The sequence below is a fragment of the Zootoca vivipara genome, chromosome 10 (genome assembly GCF_963506605.1).
Source record: "Zootoca vivipara chromosome 10, rZooViv1.1, whole genome shotgun sequence".
Taxonomy (NCBI): Eukaryota; Metazoa; Chordata; class Lepidosauria; order Squamata; family Lacertidae; genus Zootoca; species Zootoca vivipara.
The window spans coordinates 66,819,809-66,845,910 of NC_083285.1; the positions used below are offsets into that span (position 1 = coordinate 66,819,809).

At 47.3% G+C, this 26,102-nt stretch overlaps 1 protein-coding gene across 1 annotated transcript in view; it reads left to right on the top strand.

Annotated features, from left to right (window-relative positions):
- The window catches only part of EXOC4 (exocyst complex component 4), a 390,546-nt gene extending 371,783 nt beyond the window's left edge, over window positions 1-18,763 (top strand). Inside the window, exon 18 of the mRNA XM_035126670.2 lies at window positions 15,403-18,763. Within this exon, the coding sequence (XP_034982561.1) occupies window positions 15,403-15,640 (238 nt within the window). The 3' untranslated portion in view covers window positions 15,641-18,763. The remainder of the gene's footprint in view (window positions 1-15,402) is intronic.
- The last annotated feature ends 7,339 nt before the right edge of the window (window positions 18,764-26,102 follow it).

Consider the following 26,102-nt stretch of genomic DNA (forward strand, 5'->3'; position numbering starts at 1 on the left):
TAGTCCTGCTGGCCACATGACTCGGAAAGCTGTCTGTGGACAATCGCCAGCTCCCTCGTCCTGAAAAGCGAGATAAGTGCTGCACCTCATAGACACCTTTGACTGAACTTAGCCGTCCAGGGTTCCTTTACCTTTGACCTTACCCTCTCTGGGTATCGCCCCAAATGCAGCATTGGACCCAGAGGGGTGTGGCAAATCCAGTGTTGGAATAACAGACCAGGTATTGTAGGCAGATCAGTCAGCAATGCTGGGAGGTTGGAGGGCCATCAGGCAGGAGGAGCAGGCTGGGCAACAAGACAAGTATACAGGGCAGCAGCAAGGCAGAGAACAAGCTGGGACCTTGGCGAGGATCACACTCTGGTTGCCCCCTCAAAGAGGGGCCATGTGCTGCAATGCTCTCCATCCCTCAGAGGTGGGCTTAAGGCCATGTGTGTATCGGCCCTCCTTGAACCATTCCCATTACAGAGAGGTGCCTGGGGATAAAAGGAGTTGCTTCCCTCTTGCACATGGAGATGTTGTTCTTGTCCAGCAGACAGAGGTGTCCAAAAGAGACAGGAGGGTAAAGAGGAGAGGAGTGTAGGATGAGACAAGGGCTGGATCTAGACACAGCAGTTAAATGCGTTGCAAACTTTGTATGAGAAACTGGGTTGGCAAAAACAGAACCCCACAGCGCCATCTGGTGTCACAGTGTTAGAATGCATAAACAACGCATATAAAGCACTTTTTCTTTGCCAATGTAGCTGAGTCCAAAATAGAAGCAGGGTGAGAAGAAGCACCTTCTGCTTGCAAATTCTGCATCCCTCCCATCTTTTCCCACAGCTTAAAAAGAAAGGCAGGCAAATATTGAATTGTCAACTTGAAAGTAGAAGTCTGTCACTTTCTTCTAACCTCTGAATGGGAGGAACTCTTTTTTTCTGGGCTACATCTTTGTACCAGGAAGCCCGTCTAAAGAAGATGGGGATACATTCTGCCACCAAGGTGTTTTTCACCTCACCATAGGAGGCTATGCTGCTTCATGCTTGCCTCTACCGTGTTTCTCATATTATAAGTCATGTCTTATATTAATTTTTTCTTCAAAAAAACATGACATGGCTTATTTTTGAGGGATGTCTTATTTTTTAATAAAGTGCACGCGGGCGCTGTTTGCCGGGCTTGTCAAGCCCAGCAAACAGCGCCCGCTGATCTTCGGTGACAGGCGGGGATGGGGGGAGAGCGGAGAACGATCTCCGCTTCCCCCCCACCCCCGCCTGTCACACAGCACAGGTCGGCGGGCGCTGTTTGCCGGGCTTGTCAAGCCCAGCAAGGAGCGCCCGCCGATCTTTGGTGACAGGCGGGGGTGGGGGGAGAGCGGAGCACGATCTCCGCTTCCCCCCCCCACCCCCGCCTGTCACACAGGACAGGTCCGAAGATCGGCGGGCGCTGTTTGCCGGGCTTGTCAAGCCCAGCAAGGAGCGCCCGCCGATCTTTGGTGACAGGCGGGGGTGGGGGGAGAGCGGAGCACGATCTCCGCTTCCCCCCCCCCCCGCCTGTCACACAGGACAGGTCCGAAGATCGGCGGGCGCTGTTTGCCGGGCTTGTCAAGCCCAGCAAGGAGCACCCGCCGATCTTTGGTGACAGGCGGGGGTGGGGGGAGAGCGGAGCACGATCTCCGCTTCCCCCCCCCCTGTCACACAGGACAGGTCCGAAGATCGGCGGGCGCTGTTTGCCGGGCTTGTCAAGCCCAGCAAACAGCGCCCGCCGATCTTTGGTGACAGGCGGGGGTGGGGGGAGAGCGGAGAACGATCTCCGCTTCCCCCCCACCCCCGCCTGTCACACAGGAAAGGTCCGAAGATCGGTGGGCGCTGTTTGCCGGGCTTGTCAAGCCCGGCAAACAGCGCCCGCCGATCTTCGGTGACAGGCGGGGGTGGGGGGAGAGCGGAGCACGATCTCCGCTTCCCCCCCCCACCCCCGCGTGTCACACAGGACAGGTCCGAAGATTGGCGGGCGCTGTTTGCCGGGCTTGTCAAGCCCAGCAAGGAGCGCCCGCCGATCTTTGGTGACAGGCGGGGGTGGGGGGAGAGCGGAGAACGATCTCCGCTTCCCCCCCACCCCCGCCTGTCACACAGGACAGGTCCGAAGATCGGCGGGCGCTGTTTGCCGGGCTTGTCAAGCCCAGCAAACAGCGCCCGCCGATCTTCGGTGACAGGCGGGGGTGGGGGGAGAGCGGAGCACTATCTCCGCTTCCCCCCACCCCCGCCCGTCATACAGCACAGGGCCGAAGATCGGCGGGCGCTGTTTGCCGGGCTTGTCAAGCCCAGCAAGGAGCGCCCGCCGATCTTTGGTGACAGGCGGGGGTGGGGGGAGAGCGGAGAACGATCTCCGCTTCCCCCCCACCCCCGCCTGTCACACAGGACAGGTCCGAAGATCGGCGGGCGCTGTTTGCCGGACTTGTCAAGCCCAGCAAGGAGCGCCCGCCGATCTTTGGTGACAGGCGGGGGTGGGGGGAGAGCGGAGAACGATCTCCGCTTCCCCCCCCACCCCCGCCTGTCACACAGGACAGGTCCGAAGATCGGCGGGCGCTGTTTGCCGGGCTTGTCAAGCCCAGCAAGGAGCGCCCGCCGATCTTTGGTGACAGGCGGGGGTGGGGGGAGAGCGGAGCACGATCTCCGCTTCCCCCCCACCCCCGCCTGTCACACAGGACAGGTCCGAAGATCGGCGGGCGCTGTTTGCCGGGCTTGTCAAGCCCAGCAAGGAGCGCCCGCCGATCTTCGGCTCTGTCCCCCGATGCGCGACGGCTCGGGGAAGCAGGCAGGGAGCTCCTGCTGGGTCCCGCGCCTTCGCCTCTCGCTCGGTCGGGGCTACACGACATGGCTTATTTTCGGGGTATGTCTTATTTTTCACCAACCCTTAGAAATCCTGTCATGGCTTATTTTTTGGGGATGCCTTAAAATATGAGAAACACGGTAGGTAGACAGTAACAGATACTTCGCAGGAGGTGGTATCATTCTGTTTCACTGTACACCTCAGTGGGACCACTTAATCCCACGTTTTGCATATCCCATTGTCCATCTCTCCCTTTTAATTAAATTAAGCTGGTGCGGTGAACTTTTCAGCTGTCAGGAGAGGCTTTTGAAGCTATTCAGAGAACAAGATAAGCCAGCAAACAGCACTTCTCCTCTATCCAGAGTCACTTGACCTTGGTCTGGGGGTGCTGCACCCTCCCCCTGCCCCAATGCTTACAGTTCTCTAGAGCACAAAGGCATCACTTGGGAATGGCTAAAATAGACCAGCTGAGCACTGTACACTTTTTGTGGAGGCTTCTTCCTCTTCAGATTGTAAGTGTGAGATGCGGGGCACTTCCACACAGTGAGGCAGTTCTCCAGGCAGCTGAGATTTCGCTTCACCCCTTGTGTGTTTTCTGCATTCCACCTTCCTCTGTTTCCCAAGAGATCCCTCTATAGCCTAACTGGTTGGGCACCTCCGGCCCGTGGGCCCAATCAGGCCTCCCCATGTGGCCTGTGGAGCACTTTGGCCAGGCTGGGCCACACACCCCTGCCCTACCCCTGCTGTCATATAAGGATCTGGGTGTGGTGCAGGTAAAGATGTAACTGTCCGATCCATCAGGGCTTGCAAAACACCATGCTCATTGCTATGTTCCAACCCAGAGTCTATGGGTTTCTCTCCAGCCTCTTCCATTTTGCTGCCCACCCTGCTCCCCACTCTCTATTTTAATCTCAAAGGCAGACTCCACCTCGGTTGCATCCTGTTCAGCCCTCTAATGGCCTTCCATCCATGGGCTAAGACCTTTCTATTTCCAGGGGACTTTGATTGATTGCACTGATGTTTTTCTACGCCGTTGCACTGCTGCATATTTATTTATCTTTAGCTCAGAGTCGGCTGCTGGCCTTTATCGGTGGTGTTCATCTTTGTAGTTTTCGATAAGCTATTGTGCTCTGTTCTGTATATTTTGTGGTTTTCTTCTCGGCTGCCTTGGGCATCTAAACATGGAAAGGCGCAACAAGAAGTAAATAGGGAGGGAAGCCACCTTCAGAGCTCATCTCTGGAGTAAGTGAAAACCACCCCACCAAGCAAATCATAGCACTCAATGGGGCCCATCCCACAGCTCAGATGGCTTCGTAAGAAGGCGGTGCTCCTGCTCTGTTCTTTTGCCGCACCTTTGAAACACTGTGCCAGAAAAGCAGAGAGCATGGCACTAAGGAGGGAGCTTATTGATTTTTGCCGTTGGATTAGCATATCTGGCAGATGGAGGCTGTCTAAGAACGGTTCAGAGTGGCATCTGTGAGCTGCCTGATGGGAAGCCCTGAACTTCACACATCAGATGTGGGATTTCAGCAGTGTGTGTGTGTGTGTGTAATGCAGCAGTCCAATCCACCGCACCATCAACCAGCTCTGTGCGGCCAAGAATAAACATTTGCCGCTAGCAGAGATTTAAGAGTGCAGATTTCCATTTTTGGCACATGGGAGGGGAGGTTGCAGGGATGGAGGAAGTTGAATGCAAAATATATTGTGCTATGCAACTGAACATTGCTTGGCAGAACCGATAAGCTAAGCTAGATCCTGATATGCATCTGTCTACCTGACAGACACACTGTGACTGTATTAGCTTAAATCTAATTACATTTTGAGTAAATTGTGGATAAGCCTGTGTTTGTCAAATAAAGCCCAGTCCACAATCCGGTTAGCTGGTTTCGCTCTTTTTCTATTCTTCCTTCAGCCCTGCTTGTGGAGAACTGGATTAGCTGGTGAACTGTTCTTGGGGCCAAGATTACTGGCACACATTGCATGCCTCCAAAAGCACTCCCCATGTGAACTGGGGATCTGTTGTTCTCCCTCAGGTAACACACATGCTGATGAGCCACCCATAATGGCTTCCTTTTCTATAACTCTTGGATCAGGCATGTCCAAAGTCCGTTTCGGGGGCTTAATCCGGCCCGCCAGTCGGTTTACTCTGGCCCCTGTGGCAGTTTATTTCCTGGGGTGAAATCCTAAAGAAACCTCGACAACGTCAATCCCAAAAAAAGGTTAACAACTGTGGTTGGCCCTTTGGTCGGCCCTCACGGCCCTTCACTTCATCAAATCTGGCCCTCTTTGAAAAAAGTTTGGACACCACTGTCTTACAGGTAGATGGTTTTCTGCCAATATGAGGCCTCTTCCAGGAAGGAGCAGAAGAAGGTGGGTGCTCTTGTGGCTTGCATCTGAGGAAAAGATGACTCCCTTACCCTCTCTAAATCAATGTCCTTTGACCTTGGGTCCCCAGATGTTGATGGACTACAACTTCCATGAACTGTGACCATTGAGTAAGCTGACTGGGGGTGATAGGCATTGTAGATCAATGACATCTGGGGACCCAAGGTTGAAGACACTGCTCTAAATGATCCTTCTGTGCCTCCTTCATTCCTCTTTCTTTCTTTCTTTCTTTCTTTCTTTCTTTCTTTCTTTCTTTCTTTCTTTCTTTCTTTCTTTCTTTCTTTCTTTCTTGGAAGTAGATATAAAAGACTAAAGGAGAGCAGCAATATGTCCCAGAAACTTCTCTCCTTCTGCAGTTTTCTCCTAATGTATTATTGCAATCTGCAGAGGTAGTTTGCAGTTGTTTTCTTGAAAAGAAAAGAAAAAACTGGCCAGAGATCTAATCTCTTAAGGATATAGAACTTCAGTGCAATCTGCTGTGCATAGCTGTGTTAACATCTGACACGATTAAACTCTATGCCTTGCATACAATAGACATCTACTCCGTATTAAATTGTTTCACCACTGCAAATAAAGGGCAACAGCCAGTAGCAAAAGAGTCTGAAGTGGATGGAATTCATGTTTAAGGATGCAAAGTATGAGGCCTTATGGGGAATTGTGGACGCAGCAGACTCTCATCCCCCTAGGAACACCAAGTGCTGATACCTTCCAGGTGTTTTGGACCTACAAGCCCACTGGGATTGCACTGGGGTCATTAAACGTAACCAAAGCTGCCCCAGACCAAGGTTGGTTCATTTCCTTGAAGCTTGCATGGCAGACGGCCCTCGAGAGTATTCCCAGATTTTACCCATGTTAATTAGTGGGGCCATTTGGATTTTCCACCCCAGGTGCCAAAATGTTTTCTTCTGCCTTTGGCCATTCAGAATCTTCTCTTCTGTCCTGTCCTGCTGCTTTGGAATGGGGCACAGATGGGGTTCATTTGGCTCTCCAGGCCTTTACACCCCTCAGCTCCCCCCCCCCAAAAAAAGATATCATTCCCAAGAAGACAGTTGGCTGGTTGGTTGGCATTGTCTGCCCAGAACAACTTCCCTGTTCCTCACCCCTTATCTTCATCTTCCTGCACCTGGTTTGGGGTCTCTGGTCCTTTGTGACCTTTAGCCTCTATGTGAACCTTTCCTTGAAGCCTCGCTCTATGTCCTTCTTCCTTGCCCTCCCATTCCCACCCCCTTCTGTCTGCTCTCTTATATTGAGCCTGATCCCATCTCTCCTGTCCAAGACCTGATGCCAGGTTCTGCCTACATCTGGGCAAGATGTTCAATCCTGGTTTACCTTAGACCTTGGGAGAGTCCCTTCCAGCCATGCTGAGCCATATGGTCTTCATACAAATCAGCTTCATCTGCCACCAAGCTATCTCTCAGCCTCAGTTCCCTGTCTGTGAAATGGGATCATGGTTTCTTCTGAACGCAAAGGCGCTATATATAATAAAGCACCCGGTGATTACAAGCGGCGTATACATGATAAATCACAATAGCCCCTTTATTTCAGCATCTGGGTCCACTTCCCACACAGTTCGCGTTAAGCATGCCAGGCTGCTCTCTGCTGCATTTGTTCTTCCCAGCGGGCAGCTAAAATTGTATTTTATTTTGTGCTGACTGGCGCACTCTTTGCCTTGCCTTTTCCACCAAAGTGCTGACTGTCTCCTTCCTCTTCTTCAGGGAGGCATTGCATTTCCACCTCTCCCCCTTATTTGCAGGGAGGGAAGTCGCTTAATATTCTTTATAAAGTGGCATCCAGTTCAGATAATTTTTGTCCTTTGTGCAGTAAAAATGCAAATCTGTCTGACTTACGTGCAATGGCAAGCATTAATAAGTGATGTTTAAATAGACTGGATTAGCAGTTCTACTGATATATGAACAAGATCCCAGCTCTCTCTCCTCCCTCCCTGCCCCTCCTCCCGAATAATTTGCACATGCAAAATCAATTTGAATACAACACACTAAATTCAATTTAGGTTTTGTGTAGGAAATTGCACTTATCGGCCTGAACCATTAAATTTACTGTTTAATATGTACTTTCCAGCTCACTTGGTTAGAATTTCATTGCCCTTTATCTGTATAAATTTAATTAGGCCTGATATCATCAGTATATTATGGAACTAATTAAAGATTTAGATAAGTGTGGAGGGTGTTTCTTTAATGCCCTATAAAGTTCCACTTGGCAAAGGAGGGGATTTTTCCTTCCTGCTTTGCCACAGCACTTTGTGGGAGACTAAGAGGACCCTGTCTCAGAGAATGCTTTGGGAAGCAACATGCAGCGAATTTGAAGGTGTTCAACCTGCCTCTCTCATACTCTTCCTTAATTAACCTGCAGTGTCTCGTTTGGGGTAGGGGAGAATTTATTTATCCATTAAATAAATCCCCTAGGTGAAGAATGTAGACACAGTATGACTGCTGCTGTGTCACATGACTGTTTGCTGACTCATTGGGTCCCCCCAGGTTCCTTATCCCATCATAGCTGGCCACTTAGTCATGCGACAATCCCTTGCCAGGCATTTCCTGCACGTTAGATGGGCTTTGTCTTTGCAGGAATGGCAATGAGTGCCTGTTTGGAAACTGGCTGGCTCAGAACGATTGATGAGGGCCGGTTATTTGCGGCATGCGACTCCATTGCTTTTAAACCTGCGCTGTCTCCTGGTGGGTTGCCAAACCCCATTCAAAGTTCTGGTTATCGCCTTCAAAGTCAGGTCCATTTTGGATCCAGTATGTCTGAAGGACATAATTCTTCCTACCCACCTCTTATGTTCTTCTGGGGAGGCCATTCCTCTGCATCCAACCAGTCCATGACAGCCACATTTTACTACAATGTATTCATGTTTGTATGCATTGCTCATCTGCAGAACCCAGAGAAGTGTGAATTTTGAAGAATAGCAGCCTTGTGCAAAATAAAAAAAAATCCTTCAGTAGCACCTTAAAGACCAACTAAATTTTTATTTTGGTATGAGCTTTCGTGTGCATGCACACTTCTTCAGATACGCTGAAACAGAAGTGCCAGACCCTTATGTATAGACAGAGGGTGGTGGGGGTGGGTGGGAATGGGTGATGGGCTGATAGGAGTGGTAAACCTGTTGATGGCTGTTAACGACTGCTGATGACTGCAATAGGTCCTGCGGGGGAAAATCAAGGGCTGAGGCGCTAAAGAAAGCTTGATCCTGCATAATGAGATAAGAATCCGATGTCTTTGTTCATCCCAGGTGGCTCCATGGTTTTAAGCTTGGTAATGAGTTCCAATTCAGCAACTTCCCTTTCCAGTCTGTTTCTGAAATTTTTCTGTAATAAAACAGCTGCTTTGAGATCTTGTGGTTTGTGTTGTTTTGAAATGTGAATTTGGTAGGTTCACTTTTAAATGCACGCGGAGTGGATGTGGATTGCTTTATCGGAGTGGATGTAGCAACCGAGTAATTTCGCTGTTCCCGTAAGGGGACAATGACAATAAAGATATCTTATGTATTTCTCTCCCATCCCTACTTGGGAGGTTGCTTTAGCCCCTTCTCTGTAGCCTTCAGGACCGCTAAAACTGTTCCATTCAGTTGGGCTGTTGGTGCTGTCTGATCCGTGGAGTTTGTTTACGATGCTGCCTTATTTATTAAGTTACTTGTTTGTTTTCAATTAATTTTCCTGCTCAGGTTCTGTTATGTTTTGTGAGCTTCTGCAACGATTCCTGTGCTTTGGGCCTCTTCACTGTGCAATTTCTGGCTGTGGGCCTAATTAAAGGACAATCCATCCATCCCATTGCCATCAGCCATTGAGTAGCCAAGGGTCTCGAGAACAGAACCCAGCTCTCTGGTCCTGTTGTCTTTTGCCTGCCCTGTCACTGGAGACGAGATCAGAGAAAAGTCTGAACTCTGCAGCAACTGATCCCTCAACTTCCTTCCCATTCAGAACATACAAATGGAATCTTGAACCAGAACCACCCCTTTAAAAAATAAAATAATAAAATATTGGTGCAATTCTTAAAAGCCTTTTTTTTCCTTGGCAAGCTCTGTGGGGAGAAGCAATCCTGTCTTGAACTGCCTGCCTTGGAGGAAAGTCCCTGGATATTTAAAAATAATAATAATCTCAGTGGAAAGGCAGCCAAGATGAAACAATCTCCCATGAGTGCCATCAATACTTTTCTCCATTTAAATGCTAATTTTCACCTCTAACCCTGGCTAGCCTGCATAAACAAAACAAAACAAAACAAAATGTTTCAAGGGGTAGTCAGGGGAAATTCCTGATTGAATCCTGATCTGGATAAGATTTGATTTCTTCTCAAGATGGTGTGGGGGGGCTTTGCATTTAATTTGAAGGAGGCAGCTCTTCAAACGCTCCTGGATCTGTCTGCGGAAAGTAGCTTTATGTCTCTCCCCCTCCCCACCCCAGGCACCCCCTCAGAAGGGAGAATTTCTTTGGGGCAGAATTTCTTTCTCTCTCGCTCTTGTTGCTTTCTACCCGTGTTTCCCCTTTTTTAAGATGGTCATAATATAAGCCATGGCAGGGTTTTTATGCATTCGCGAAATATAAGACATACCCCGAAAATAAGACGTGCCTTATTGCTTTCCTTTAGAGCCTCGGAGAGGCTTGAGACCAGATGGGAGGGGGCCCGAGGCAGAGCGGCAGCAGGGCGACTACGGTGGCGGGAGCTGCGCCGCCGGAACGTTGTGGGCCGCATGGCCCGAGGCAGAGCAGCAGCAGGGTGACTACGATGGCGGGAGCTGCGCCGCCAGAACATTGTGGGCCGCATGGCCTGAGGCACCAGAGCGGCAGCGGGGCGATTGGCGGTGGCGGGAGCAGCACCGCCGGAACGTTGTGGGCCGCATGGCCCAAGGCAGAGCGGCAGCGGGGCGACTGACGGCGGTGGGAGCTGCGCCGCCAGAACATTGTGGGCTGCGTGGCCCGAAGCAGAGCAGTGGCCGGAGGCCCACTAGCCCTTCCGCATGATTCCGGAGGCTTTTCTGCAGCGTAGGTGACGGCCTGCTGTTTCTCTGGGTGGTGCCGGGGAAAGTCGGGCTGCAACTTCACCAAGCCCCGCCAAGGTGGCAGCGGGAGCTGGATCGGGCAAAACGTGGCACGCAGTGCAGCCGTGGGAGGGGCGCGATCCAGCCTCGGCAGCCCTAGCGACGGCAAGGGGGGGGCGTTGCAAGCCTGCCGCTGGATGAAGCAGCCCCACCCCACCCCCTTCAGAGTCTCCGGAGCCAGATCCCTCGGCAGGATCACTTCCCTCCCCCACTGCTTAAGAAGAGCTGCTGGTGGAGCGCAGGGAGCCTGGAGGGGTGGCGAGGAGGGCAACCTGTCTGTCTGCCCGCATCCCTCTCTTAACTATTGTACGGTAACTTGGCAAAGAGGTTTCCCACCTCATTGTCCCTGCAGGCAGGCTGCCACTTTAGAGGGGAGGAGGGCAAGGGAGGGGGGAGTTCATTAATGTTTGGAGAGTCAGCTCCGGAAGGGGACAAAGGGAAGGCTTTAAAAGCGTTGCGAACGGGGAGATATTCCATTTTTTTCCAGCAAGGTGTCCCAATGCAACGGCTTGAATATCTCCTCTTTTACGTTGCAATCTGCGCCAGCTTTTGCAACCGATAGGGCTCCAGCGCCGGCGCCCAGAGCGGATCTATCCCTAGACAGTTCTTGCTTCACAAAACCCAAGTCTTGTAGCGCCGTTAAAAAAAAAAAAGACATCCTCTGAAAATAAGACACCGTGTGTTTTTTTGAGGAAAAAAAGTTATAAGACGGTGTCTTAAAAAAGGGGAAACACGGTATGTACGGTACATTGATGGTGCCAGATAAATAAACAACAGTAGTAGACGTTCTGTGTAGGAATTAGAATGGAAGTTGCTTGTTTGATCGCATCCTTATTGCATCTAAACAGATTGTCTTCCACTGAGTCCTGGCACTGGTCCATCTAGCTCAGAATTTTCTGTGGCTGTCAATGGTTCTACAAGGTCTGAAGCAAAGGCTTTTCCCATTGTCTCCTTCCTGATCCTTTTAAGCAGGGCTGATTTCAGACTGGAGAAGCACTATGTGTTTACAATACGTCTCGGTTATTTGGAGGCCACCAACCATACAAGAGCGTGGCAGTCACTACCCTCTAATACTGTCCAGTGCTTCCTCCCCGCGCGCCCTTCCACAAGCTGCACCAGTGTCCTCCTTGGCTCTCTGACCCCAAATGATTGTCCCCAGTCACTGCCACTCTCCTTTTGGGGGACCTAAATGATGTCAACTCAGATGGCAGTCAGCTAGACCCTTGGCTGCTGCTGTTTCCAGGGTCATTTGGGGTCGCTAAGGCTTTGGGTCCGCACTCTGTCCCTGGCATTGCCATTGGTCCCATGTTACAGGGGAATGCAGCAACCAGAGTGAGTTAGGGAGCAATTCCATAGGGTGGCGTTCAACTACATATTGTACAGAGTATACCTACTGAAATTAATGAACATGGCTTCCGTTGGAGAATGACCCACACAATTTGCCTTGCACATATCACTGCTTGGCATGTGCATTCCTCTGCCAGTGTGGGACTGCACCCCTGATAAATGTCTGTCACCCTCCTTGTGTGTGAAAGGAAGCTGTCTAGAAACTGGAAAGCAAACATTTCTGGTGCATTTTGGATCCTACAGCCCCATTGCACAATACAGGGTCCCATCACATCAGGTTCCACCAAGTCTCTCCAACTAGCCTGCTAACCTTCTCCTCCTTCTCCAACAAGTTGCATATGCAAGCAGTGTAAAATTGGGCGGACTTTTTTGAAAGAAAAATTGGCTGCATGGGAAGTGAGGGGAGGTGGTAAAACTGGAAGGAACCCCTTTTCAGACATGCTTGTTTGTACATTCAAGTTTTCATTGTGGGGAGAATTGAAACTTTGATGTCTCACCTGCAGTCTGCAAATACAGTCATGGGGGGGGGGAGTGCACCCTCTTTGAATTCTGTGGTTTTTCATATGAAGACATAATAACAATCATCTGTTCCTTAGCAGGTCTTAAAATTAGGTACCGTAAATACAACCTCAGATGAACATGGCATATTACACTGTGTCATTATTTATTTAACGAAAATAAAGCCAAAATAGAAAAGTCATATGTGAAAAATAAGTACACCTTATGATTCAATAGCTTGTAGAACTACCTTTAGCAGCAATAACATGAAGTAATTATTTTCTGTAGGACTTTATCTGTCTCTCACATTGTTGTGGAGGAATTTTGGCCCATTCTTCTTTACAACGTTGTTTCAGTTCATTGAGACTTGCTGGCATTTGTTTATGCACAGCTCTTGTAAGATCCCACACAGCATTTCAGTTGGGTTGAGGTCTGGATTTTGACTGGGCCATTGCAACACCTCGATTCTGTTCTTTTTTCTGTTGTAGTTTTGCTGGTGTGCTTGGGATACTTGTCCTGTTGCATGACCCAGTTTCAGCCAAGCTTCAGCTCTTGGGCAGATGGCCAAACATTTGTCTGTAGGAGTTTATGGTCGACTCAATGACTGCAAGGTTCCCAGGTCCTGTGGCTGCAAAACAAGCCCAAATCATCACCCTTCCTTCCACCATTGTGCTTGACAGTTGGTATGAGGTGCTTGTTCTGGTTTCCTGTGTTTGGTTTTTGCTAAATGTGGCACTGCATTAGGGCCAAACATCTCCACTTTGGTCTCATCTGTCCAAAGGACATTGTTCTAGAAGTGGTTTGTTCAGATGCAACTTTGCAAACCAAAGCCATGCTGCTGTGTTCTTTTTAGAGAGACCAAGGCTTTCTCCTGGAAACCCTTCCAAACAAACCATACTTGTTTGGTCTTTTTCTAATTGCATTGTCACAAACTTTAACATTTAACATGCCAACTGAGGCCTGTAAAGCCTGAGATGTAACTCTTGAGTTTTTTGCAATTTTTCTGAGCATTGCATGGTCTGATCTTGGGGTGAATTCACTGGGATGTCCCCTCCTGAGAAGATTGGCAACTGTCTTGAATGTTTCCCACTTTTGAATAATCTTTCTCAGCGTAGAATGATCGACTTAAAATTGGTCGGAGATTACCTTAGAATCCTGTTTCTTGGGCAGCAGCACTTGCTTCTCGAAGAGCATTGTGTCGTCTTTCCTTCTTTGCATTGTGTTAAAACACACCTGAATGCTCCAGGCCAGCAAACTGCTAAAACTTCGGCTTTTATAGAGGTGGGCACACTTGCTGATGATCAGTTAAGCAAGGGCATTTGATTAACAGCCCCTGTCTGCTACTTAGCCTCTTAATTCCTATGGGAGCAGTAAGGATGTACTTAGTTTTTCACACTTGATTTCTCCATCGGCTTTGTTTCTGCTAAATAAATCATGACACCGTGTAATATGTCATGTGTTGTTGTTCATCTGAGGTTGTATTTACCTAATTTTAAGACCTGCTAAGGAACAAATGATTGTTATTATGTCTTCATAATAACGGTTCCCTCGCTACGAGCGGTTCCCTCGCTACGAGAAGCCAAGTTACAGGGAACCAGGCAGAGGGCCTTCTCGGTAGTGGCACCCACCCTGTGGAATGCCCTCCCACTAGAGGTCAAAGAGAACAACAACTACCAGACCTTTAGAAGGCATCTCAAGGCAGCCCCGTTCAGGGAAGCTTTTAATGTCTGATGGATTTCTGTATTTTAATATTTTGTTGGAAGCCGCCCAGAGTGGCTGGGGGAACCCGGCCAGATGGGCGGGGTATAAATAAATTATTATTATTATTATTATTATTATTATTATTATTATTATTATTATGTAAAACCACATAATTCAAGGAGGGTGCACTTCCTTTTTCCCAAGACTTTAGGTACACCATGTGATTTTCCTGTTTGGAGGGGGTTGTTGGCTCCCCAGAAGCTGAGAATGAAGCACCTACACCAGAAAATGCTGTGTGTGTGTGTGTGTGTGTGTTCCTGATGATTTAAAAGTTGTGCTGTCGGGCAGAATGCCTCTCTCTAGCCTCTCCTTAAAAAATCAAACAAAACATTTCTGATGGCTGGAAGCAAAAACTATGAAAAGGGAACAAAGGCTAATCAAGAGGTGAATTCTTCTCCCTCTCTCTCTTTCATATTTCATTATTTGATAACATCAGGAGAGCAGGCCTATCAGAATTGCTTTGGCAAAGGCAAACAGGAAGCACGCCTGATCAATATTTATTAATACTTTTCAAAGACAGGGGAGGCAAACCTTGAGCTGAGCGGCTAATCGAGTGAGTAATTCCACATGCGTGGGCCGACTGGCCAAAGGCAACACCAGGCTAAACAAGGCAGTGGTTTTAATTGCAGCCAATTAAAAATGCAGGTTTCTATCTTCCCAGCCCCCACACCACTGCCTTTATATTAATTGTTTATTTTAATTAGAAAATAATCTGATTCTCTAAGGAGTGGCAAGTAACTCCTGAAAGCAGTGAGTTCTGGATTCTGGTCAGAATGTTCTTTTGCAACTTCAGCCATTTGGCCTCATGTGGATGGAGTTTGTGGGCTCATCCAGTCTTCTACTCGTCCTGTGACTTTCCCCTGGGAGAACCCAATTTTTGCCGCTGAATCAGAGCAAACGTCAATGGGGTTTTCTGCAGATTGCCGTTTGCTGTGATTCAGCATGAAAGAGTGGGTTCTCCCAGGGAAAGTGGAGGGGGGAACAGAAAAGAACTCGGACCCGTGCCTAGAAAACATGGGACAAGCAGAAAACCACTCAAACCTTGCTTTCTAGGCACGGAACAAGTGGAAGCGTGGATGGAGCCCTCCGTCTACTCAATACAGTGTCAGATCATGGCCTCCTCATTTCAGATAGGCTGGGTTGCACTGGCTGAGTGGGAGAAGGTAGGCATCGTCTAAGCACCTGTCCACCTAGTGCAGTGTTGCCTACACTGACTGGCAGCGGCTGCCCCAAGTATCAGAGGGAGCACATTCCCAGTCCTACCTGGAAATGCCAGGGATTGAACCAGGGATCCTGTGCATGCAAAATAGACCCGCCACCTTTGGGCTACAGCCCTTCCACTAGGACAACTCTTCCTCTGGAGGCAGATAATAGTTCTTGAGTATGACTTTCATCCATTCTAGTCCCAGAACCACTTTGAACCCTAACCTCTCTTACCTTTTATAAGTCTCCATTTTCCCCTTTCTCTGTTTTCTAACTCTGTCGGTGCAATTTCCTGTTTGGTCAGCTGACAGCATAGCTGAAGTGAATGTGGAACTTTCTTCTTTGCGTTGTAGGCAATACTACGAGATGCTGTACAACACTGCAGACGAGTTGCTGAATCTGGTGGTGGATCAAGGAGTGAAATACACTGAGCTGGAGTACATCTATGCCCTGAGCTTACTGCACCGCAGCCAGACTGGCGTTGGGGACCAAACCACCCAGAACATGAGGCTGCAGCGCCTGAAAGAGATAATCTGTGAGCAGGCAGCTATCAAGCAAGCCACCAAGGACAAGAAAATCACCACGGTTTAATTTATGCCATTGTGGCCCCTTTTGCAGTAGAGGAGGGTGAGGGCGGCTAGCCAGAGGAGCTTCATGCTTGCTTGCTTGCAGCCAAGAAGAATTGCATTGTTCTGGGCATTGCATTGTTAAAGCGGGGGGGGGGGGTGTTTTCTATTTGGGTCTTACGCCCTTTTCATGAAAATATTATCCATTGGTTTTTTTTGGGTGGGTATGGATATGGGTATGTGGCAAGATGAGATTAAGAAATGTCACCAAGATGAAATTGAATGCAAATGACTGGTGTATCTGTCGCTTTAGAACTTTGTTGGATTTAGCTGGGCGTGAGGGAGGGGAGTAGAAAAAGGAGGGGTACCTGTTGTTCACTTGATCTAGTTGGATCCACGGCATTGAGAAAGACTGACAAGTAATATTGAACTAAAATTCAGTTCTAGCTGTGAAAATGAGAGGGGCGGACGTAGCTGAGATTCCTGCCCCCTTCCTATCAAGTGGTATTTGATTGTGCCAGTACTATCATGATACACAGCTGCCCTTATTTCCAAGATTCTCCTTTTCCCAGGTAAGCTGCAGGTGAAGCTTGTCCACCATCTTGAATAGCATTTAACTGGTTTGCATGGGAAAGGGAGAGAGTGCCGGATGCCACATGGCTCCACTGCTTTGGATTTATACCATTTCCCATGGTATATAGCTGGTTGTCTGTATCATCCAGCCAAGCAGTGAGGAAACGTTTGTCACTCCTTTCCCCCCCAGGATTTCAGTTGGTTGTGGAAATATTCTCTGCACCACTCAGCAGTCGACCAGCTCAGAAAATGCTTACATGCTTACTCTGTGGTACGTTACCACTTGATTAATACAGAAGACCATTTGCCATCCGTAACCAATATCACTGGGTCTTCCTGGAGATGCTGGCTCTAAATCCGCAAAGCTCATTAGCTATCTAATAGGGGATCATTGGTTTCTTTCAAGATTTTTCTCTCCCGTTCAAAAGCGGAAGTTGGATTGTTACAAATTTCTTCAGTGGCTGCAACTCAAGGACACTTCTTACATTACAGCAAGAATGAGAGGTTGTGTTTGCTCTAACAGAACACACTTGATCCATGCAACACATAGGTAGCTAGTTCTGCAAGGGAGGCGTCTGCTACCTTTCTTGGCAGTGGTGGCTGTAGGACCATTGTGTGGTCAGCAGGGCAGACTCCAAGCTGTCATTGCAAGAATATCGGTTTGCTGTCCTTCAGGCTTCAGGTTGAGCACAACTAGGTCAAAGATGATGTCTGAAAGTTTCCAAGAAACCTTTCTGTAAAGGTTTGGCACATCACTGCCACAAGTAGCTCAGATCTGTTCTTAATAATGAGGTTTGCATATCACGTGAAACCATGGTTAAACATAAACTGTGGTTGCCGTGAATGAGCAGCATGCTGGTTCACGCTGCTCAGAAGTCTGCTTTCATTCTCACCCCCTCACCCTCACCCCCGTTCCTTCTGTCGTTGTACCAAAGAGGAAAGAAACCAGTGTCTTGCTTTGCTTTATGTGTGAACCAGCACTTGTGGTATGTTTCTCACCAAACAAACCATAAATGGAAGCCATTTCCCCCCTAGACTTACCACTCATGGTTTGTTTAAGGGAACAAACCCAGTGCAACAGCCACAGGAGCAAAAACTTTTGAACAGCTTGCACCAAAATGCTGCTCATTCATATTAAACCATGGGTTTATTTAAGCTATGGTTTTGTGTGCTTTCCAAACAGGGGGCCAATGTCACATTCTGGCTATTGACTTAGGTCAGCCATCTCACTCCCCTTCACCTTGGAAAGCCTAGAAATATTGTCTGCTTCTCTATAACCTTTATCGAAAGGGAGTCAGGTCAGAGGGGAGGGGAGGGGCGATATAATGCTGACATTGCGGGTTTTGCCCTTCACTGCAGGACAGGCTGTGTTCTCTCCTCTTCGCACAAGATTGCACACTCCCTTTGCCTACAGCTTGAAGTTGCCCTCTCCAAGCCGGTTCTTTTCCCTTGCTGCTTACGTTGCTTTCCTCTTGGTTCGACTGGAAAATTAAAGGATAATTTTGGAGCCCTTAATTACTGTACAGTGGTTTGCTTGGATGCACTGGTACTCTCCAAGGCTTATTCAGCAACCTCCGTGCAATGATTTTTAAGGAAGTTGCAAGTCAGGCTTTGAATTCCCTGAGGAGGTAAGAATTTTCCCCACCATCCTATGAACAGCAACCTTTCAGGCATGAAGAGGAGATGCACTTAACTAAGGTCACAGGAACCCAGGAGGTCCCCTGGAAGATATCGCCCTGCCTGTTCAAAATGGCTCTGGGCTGTGGGTGTCTTAGTGGTGAAACTTAAGAACAGCTCGCTCCAAACTTCAACATTTTCCCCAACCCTGCCTGCAAGTAGCATGTGGAAGAAACCCATAAAAAAATCATTTGAGTTCTTAATCCACAGGAGAATAACGCAGAATAGGATTTGGCCAAAGACAGTGAAATTAGATCTTACAAGGGAAATGCAGAGTTTCCAGGCCCATATTTCCCTTCTAATGCTAATGGGATGAGCAGATGCTTGCGATACAGGATTGGCAAGATGGATGGATGATCATTCTCACCTTCAAGTACCCTCATGCCATTTTTTTTTTAAAAAAAAGTTTATCTCCAGCTGGAAAACCTGAAGTAAATTATTTGGGGGGGGGAACTGTCCGGGGGGAATATCTGTGGTAGGTGGAAAGGAACCAGCAGGTGCGGGAGGAGGGGTTAAGCACCACCATCCCCTGTAAGTGCCTCCCCCCCCACACCCATGCCTGCATCTTTCCATTCTTGTTAACTCAGCGCAAGCAAATGCAGTCAAGGAGGACTACTGCCCAGGTCTGCATAGGGTGCCAGAAGCAGAGGCCACTGAAAGGAAGGAAGACACAAGGTGCTTTTTTTCTCCAGTCCTTGTATGCACACAACCCTAGTTCCATGAGAGTTTCTCCCTTGAGATGCTGTTGGCACTGGATCACACCATGAAGAATAAAAGTACTTGGGCTGGGGAGAGGGAGGATGATGTGAACTGAAAAGATCCTGTGTGTACGACCTGAGACAAATTAACTTGTGCATATTCTATATTGGTTTTGCTATTAAATATTAACACATGTATACATCCTGCTTTGGGCTTAATTTGTTCTTTGAGCCGCATCCCAAACATAAAGGCCTTCCAAACATCGGAAAGAGGCAAGCCTCCAGGAAAAAGGAAATCATGCAGTAGGCAGATGTAGCCTCCTACAAACTGGTGCATGGGTTATAATCAGGAGGACTCTCTCCGCTGCCTTCCTATTCTACACAATCTAGAAATATTTGCTGAGAGACCTAGTCTTTTGATGACAGTGTACCAGCCAGACGTAGTGAGAAGCAGCTTTGGCTATTAGAAAGCCCAATTTCAGGTTCATCCAAGAACAAGCAAGGGCAACTTTCTAATAGAGCGGCTGATGATTTGCCAAAGGTATTTTGCTGCACAGCTCAGTGGAGGAAATTGCAAATGCTCGCGCATCCAAAACCCTAACAAGCCAATCTTCCCCCTTGATTGCCACTTGCTCCTACGCCTAACAGAGTGAACTGTGAACACTGATGCAATGAACATCCTCATAAATTGCCACTGATGAAAAACAAATTTGATGATTACGGCTGGGCAATAAGCGGCCTGAATTGTGTTTATTACTGCCTCCTCCTCCACCCCCGGCTCAGTTGGATAGATGAAAGCAGCAAGAAACGGGAGGAAGGCAAAACATGGCCCCGCGATCACAGTTATTAAGCCTACCTCTGCGCACTGGGGGTCTGGATGTGGACATCCACGTTCACATCTCTGCTCAGCCATTAAAGCTTATTGCGAGCCAATTACATACAAGACAGGGGCTCTGTGATTTTATCTCCCAAATGTCTGTCTCTTTTCCTAAAAGCAGCTACTTGGGCGAGGGCCACAGGATAGGATGCTTAACCCCCCCTTCCCCCCCCCAAAAAAAATTCCATTATGCAGCTCACATCCATGCACAGTGCCAATTTGCCATGATTCTGTTTGAATCTCCTGCCCCTTGCATTGCTTGGTGCATGTGGCCTGATAGAAATCACTATCTCTGGCTCACTAGCCTGCTTCAAAGTATGCTTGCAAAGGCAGAATAAGAGACAAGGGGTTTGGCATGTTGCTTTTGTTCTCAGCCATCTGAAGCAGAAGGAAGGGGCGAGGAAGCACTCGTTATCCCAATTGACTCATGTATACACATGTACACATTACCTATATCTTACTTGCAAGTTCACAGCACTACTCTTTTGGTAGCGAGGGGGGGAGTTTTTGCTGGAGACGACTGCACGCCACAGATACTGTTGGAATGGGCACAATTATTTTTAGGCACACTCATTTCACCTTACTTAATTGGGTGAAATTAGCACAATCAAAACAGTAAATCCCAATATTATCTTGCTTGCTTAGGAGAGTTAGCAAAAAAGCATGCAATTACGGTGATTAAAAAATATTTAGTCCCACAGAATGGCTTGCAAAGAGTAAAAATTAGTTTTGAAGCTTGAACAGAAATATGAAGAAGTAAGCTAGTTAGTTGATATAATTAGCTAGAGTTCGAACTAATGTTTCAGGCAGAATGGAAATAAGGTAGCGAGGAGGAGGAAGACACCAGTAATTACCTCTCCCAAGAAGGGGAGGACAAAGATAAGCAATCTCCTTGGTTTTACCATGGGTGCCTGGTCACAACTCAGTGCAGTGCAGACAATAATGTAGAATTGGATTAAACTTGTCTTTGCTCCCTCTTACAGACTACAGCCAGCACAATAAGGCTTTCCCCCAGTCTTGCCACAATTTACATAAAACAGGTTGCTGCTCTTCCCATTTTATGGATGAGGAACAAAGGCTCAGAGAAAGAGGCTTGCCAAAGGCCACTCACACCTAGGTTTGGACCCCTTTGCCATCTTCTGCCTTGGCCTGCTCACCTGAACCTCAGCAGCTCTCAAATCTCTCAATCAAAAGTGGGTTTTAATTGGCCACATCACAAAGCAAGGACGCCCAAAGCTGAACTTTGTGGGGCGGGGGGAGCAAAGAACACAACACACAAAAGGCACTTGTGTGTTTTGTGTCTACATGTGAGAGCAAGAGAGAGCGGCTACCTTCACCCTGTCCCTCAGCCTGTGTGATTTGATACTCTGTCTACCCCGAAATTAAAGCCTACTGAGATCTTAATAAGGAACAGCCTGTGAGGGAGATTGGAAAATTATTTAGATATAGATAATTAGGGCTTGAGACTGCAGCAGCAGCAACAACACAGGAACTGATAGAAGCTTCTGCTCTGATTCTGCTTATCAAATGCAGACAAGTGGAGCAGCCACTAGTTACAATTCCATCAAATTGAATTGGCTCTACTTTGTTGTATATGTATAAACACCCCCCCCCAATGTTTTGCAGATCATATACTGAGCATTAAATTTCAAATGAGCTGAATAGATAGATAGATAGATAGATAGATCCAGATTGTAGCTTTGCAACTCAGCTCAGTCACTTTAAAAGAGCCAGTGTGGTTCAAAAGTGTGTGTGTGTTCAGCTGAGACCAGGAAGACCCAAGTTTGCTTGCTTGTTTTTTTATTTTATTTTATACCACCCATTAGCAATAAGTTCAAATCCCCACTTGGCTTACCCTGCTACTGAGCTATGGCCCATCCCTCCCTGAACAAAGGATAGGAGACAGCTTCCATGTCCTGCTTCTGTGATTCCAGAGATAGGGTTGCCATATTTTATATTCTATATTTTATATTTTGTTTTCATTTTAGTAAGTCTGGGGTGGGAAATTCTTCAAGAAACCTGCCTGGGGTGGCCAAGCCAGTCTCTAGCCACCCCAGGCCACAATTGCAAACAAAAGGTCTTTGCTGATTTATTTGGAGATACTTTTGGATTCTGCTTTTAAAAAGGAGCCGATCTTCGGGCGGGTGCCAGCTTCAGTTTTTAGAAGGGGCTATTTTGCCCGCTATTCTCCTGCACCTTCTCTGAGTCTTTTTTTCCCTGCGGCAGTGGCAATGCATCCAGCATCCGAAATACATATGGCTAATGTGATCAAAATCGAGAGCCATTGCGGCGAGGTGCCGTCAAAGAGCCATTCTGCCGGAGATGAGCAAAGTGCCAGCCATTCCCACCATGCCAAAGTGGAGCAGATGGCGGTGGCTGCTGCTTCTTTTTTTCCAGTCCTGAAGTTTTTAATAATCCCTTCTTTTGGCTGAACCCTTGTGAATCCCAGTGGAAGGGGCAGGCATTTTCCAGATGGTGGGAAATAAACTCTGGAACACTTCAGTGCGGAGAACTCATTAACCTAGGCTGGCGCGGTGCCAGTTTGCACAGAAGTTCATGGAAGCTACCCTGGCACCGTGCGCTCCCACCAAGTCAGCAGCTCAAGTCTTCCACGGACGGTTTGACAGCCTAGCCATTAATTTGATTACGGGTGGTGCTTTTTGCACAGGGAGCCTGGCTTCTCCAGCTGAATTCTCAACAGGATTTTAGGAATGCTTATCCCCGTGGCTGTGCCTAGGCTTGGAACTGAAATTCTTATCAGCCAGACAGTCAGATGCATCCCGTATCAACTTTGAGAAGAGTGAACCAATACAATTTGCTATCATATATAAACATATATGATATGTTAACATATATAAACACACGCAATGTGCCAGACCTTACACAGCCATAACTGCACCATCCAAACACATGGATGGTGAGCTCAAGGGAACCCCATGGTGTGATAAATAAATAAAATGAAGCCTGAGCATGCTCACTGTGGACACAGAAATGGTGAGTGACTGGGGGTGGGTGGAGGAATTTAATATTTTAAACAGCAGCATCCCACACTCCAGCCCCCAGCCCTCCAGGCTGGTTAGTATTTCCTCCCATTTATTATCACAGTAGCTTGCCAGACTCAAAATAGTCAAAACAGTAAGTGAACCCATAGCCCCATCAATTAAAATTGGCTCCTTCTACCACCAATTCAGCCACTTGGCTGTGCATTGGATTAATACCAGCCACATAGTAAACACAGCACATATTAACCTATATGCCTGGCATATGCTCCTAATTAAGATGACTAACTTACTGGTTAATTTAAAGCTGCATCCTTAGTATTTCAAAATAGTAGCAACAGTGAATGGAAGTGAGATCAAGGGGGCTCAGATCACAGCTCCCCCCCCCCCCACTGCAAAGCTGACGTACACCAGCGACTCACAACCTTTGCATGCCATCCATGTTGGTTGTGAGAATCGGCTAGTGCAGCCCAGTGGTTAGAATGTCAAACTGGGACTTGGGAGGCCAGGGTTCAAAACTCCACCCAGCCACGAAGCTCACCGGGTGGCCTTGGTACAGTCACTGCCTCTCAGCCTAACCTCACAGGGTTGCTGTGAGGATGAAATCGAGAGGGAGAACCACGTACGCTACCTTCAGTTTCCTGGAAGAAAGGTGGTGCAATTAATTAATTAATTTGTTAATAAGGAGGACTGTCCAAGACCAGCATTACCCTCCTTCAGTGGGACTTTGAGAAAATGATACTCGGTGAAAAATATGGAGGCCCCTGTATCTGCATGCGGCTGACAAGCTAAACATTTGGTATCTTCCTTGCCTTTAATCTGCTGCTTTCTTAATATTCCCCAGGTGCTTTGACGCAACCCAGGCTTCACTTCAATGTCTGCTTTCCCCCTTTCAAATGGGCTTAAAGAGGTATGCGTAATGTGGTTTCGATTTATTTTATCACTGCTTCTTTCTGTAATTTGTCCCAAGTGCTTGTTAGTTAGGGCTGTATGATTATAAATAACATTATTATGATCGTAGCATATTCTAATTGTTCTCTTTGCTTTAGCTAATGGAGAAGAGGGAGAATTACTTTATTCCCCAAACGCATTGAATTATATTTAATTCAACAAAGTTTTCTATCAAGAAATCGGTTATGGACAATTATTGTTTCCCAGCCTATCCCAGCCGGGATTATACAGACATGCATCATCAGTGCTTGTTGATTGCAGACTCACATGGGTGATCAGTCATCAAAGATGAAATCTACTCTTCTTGAACCAATACTTGAATAAAAACACATTTGTCTTTAGGAACCTGCGCTTCTATGATATTCTGTGATATGTACTAAATAATGTATACAATAATACATGTATATATGTGTACAAAAATGCATATATTAAGAGAATGTCTCCATAAAAAGGCATCTGTTAGAGAAAATGGCACACAAAAGATGCATTAGGGAGAACTGCTTGCAAGAATGTGAGTCAAAATTGCATTTAAGACTGAGAAATTCACACTAAAACGCTTACAGATTTTTCACAATGAGGTGTTTTTTTTTAAAGATGCAAATTGCTTGGGAGCCGTAGAGAACAGAATTCATTTTAGATTAGAAAAATGAGAAACTAAGAGTACTGAAATTGACAGATTCATCCACACCCACTGCGAACACCCAGGAATGCACTACTCATAGGACGGCTCCCAAAAGTTGTTGCCAGCCCGACCGGAGAAGCAGCACAGGGCCACTACAGTGGTGCCTCGGAAGTTGAATGGAATCCGTCCCGGAAGTCCATCCGACTTCCAAAATGTTCGGAAGCTCCTGCAGCCAATTGGAAGCCACGTCGGACGTTTGGGTTCCAAAAAACATTCGCAAACCGGAAAACTCACTTCCAAGTTTCGGGAGCCAAAACATTTGACTCGCAAGGCATTCACGAACCAAGGTACAACTATACTTGGAATAGCCAGATTTGGGGGTCTCCAGGCCAACCGGAGAACTGGGTTAGCATAGTGGGAAGTGCTCAGCTCAAACATCATCCCTGCTCAGCACTCACAAAGTACCCTTAGGAATGTCAGCTTCAGCCCCGCCATCTGCAATATGGGGGAATAATAATACTGGCTCACCGTACATGGTGGTTGTAAGAAAGACAACTAAATATGCAAAGTGATTTGAACACCCTCTTAAAGCCTTCTGCAGGTGTTAAGCATTCTTACTGGGTAGAATTCCGCAATAGTGATAAGTGAGTTCTGTGTGCGGGGAATGAGGTCCAGTCATACAACAAGACTACCCCCCCTTCCTGCCCTGGCCCGCCTCCCAAACTTGATCTTGCACAGATTTGTGGTTGCAAGGGGGGCAGTAGGAAGGGGGAGTCTCAATATGTGACTGGACCTCATTCTGTGCATGCAGGAACTCAGTTGAATCCCTCCCATTGTTATTATTTTGGGAAATCCTTGGATGCCTGAGGCAGAGAGTGCCCTTGATCCAGAGGCCCAGCTGGCCTCACCTGGAAGTTGGGCATTTGGGGTCTCCAGCAGACAGAAGAAGAAGAAGAAGAAGAAGAAGAAGAAGAAGAAGAAGAAGAAGAAGAAGAAGAAGAAGAAGAAGAAGAAGAAGAAGAAGAAGAAGAAGAGTAGTAGTAGTAGTTTGGATTTGATATCCCGCTTTATCACTACCCTAAGGAGTCTCAAAGCGGCTAACAATCTCCTTTCCCTTCCTCCCCCACAACAAACACTCTGTGAGGTGAGTGGGGCTGAGAGAATTCAGAGAAGTGTGACTAGCCCAAGGTCACCCAGCAGCTGCATGTGGAGGAGCGGGGAAGCAAACCCGGTCCACCAGATTACGAGTCTACCGCTCTTAACCACTACACCACACTGGCTCTCTTTTGGCTTTCCAAGACCGTTTTATGCCAGTTGGCCTCTGTAGATCTTTAAAATTTTCTGATGAGCCAGTCACTTTAATGATGGTGTGCATCGTTTTTAATCGTGCTTTATATTTTAATGCTGCTCACTGCCCCGCTATTTGATGGCATGGCAGTATAGAAATACTTTTATAATTAAAATAAATATTCAAAATTGAGGGGGGACAATGTTTTCTCATATACTATGTGCTGGCTCTTTCTTTAAAAATAAAAATAAACTTTTAATACCTCCCTCTTTCCTTCTGAAGCTCCAGGTCCCCTCCAGATTTCCCAGAGTGCATTGCTTAGATAGATACATATGGACGAGAAGTCTTCCTGAGGCAACATCTGAAGTAGGCAGAAGGGTGCTTAGTTGAAAAGGAGTCACTCTCATTAAGGGGCTTTGGCGTTTATTGCCTGCGAGATAATGAAAGAAAGCCATTTGGGTGACTTTTATTGCCGTTGTTATAACATTTCCCTGAAGCACAGAGATAAAAGTCAGCGGATGATGTCCATAAGAATTTCTTCTTCTTCTTCTTCTTAACTGATGGGCGCAGCAATCAGAGATTATTCTGACATTATGATTGCTAGTTGGGAGGAAGAGTGAAAAGAGAGAGGGGGAGAAAGACGGCCCGAGTGCAGCAATCAACAGTCCAAAAAAGGGGTGTGTGTGGAATTTGCAGCAAAGATTTGTAGATCCCCAAAGGGAAACAGTTAGGGCTGACTGACAAATAACAGAAGGTAATAAGTACAAAAATGAGCATCAGAATCCACACATGGGAACCAGAC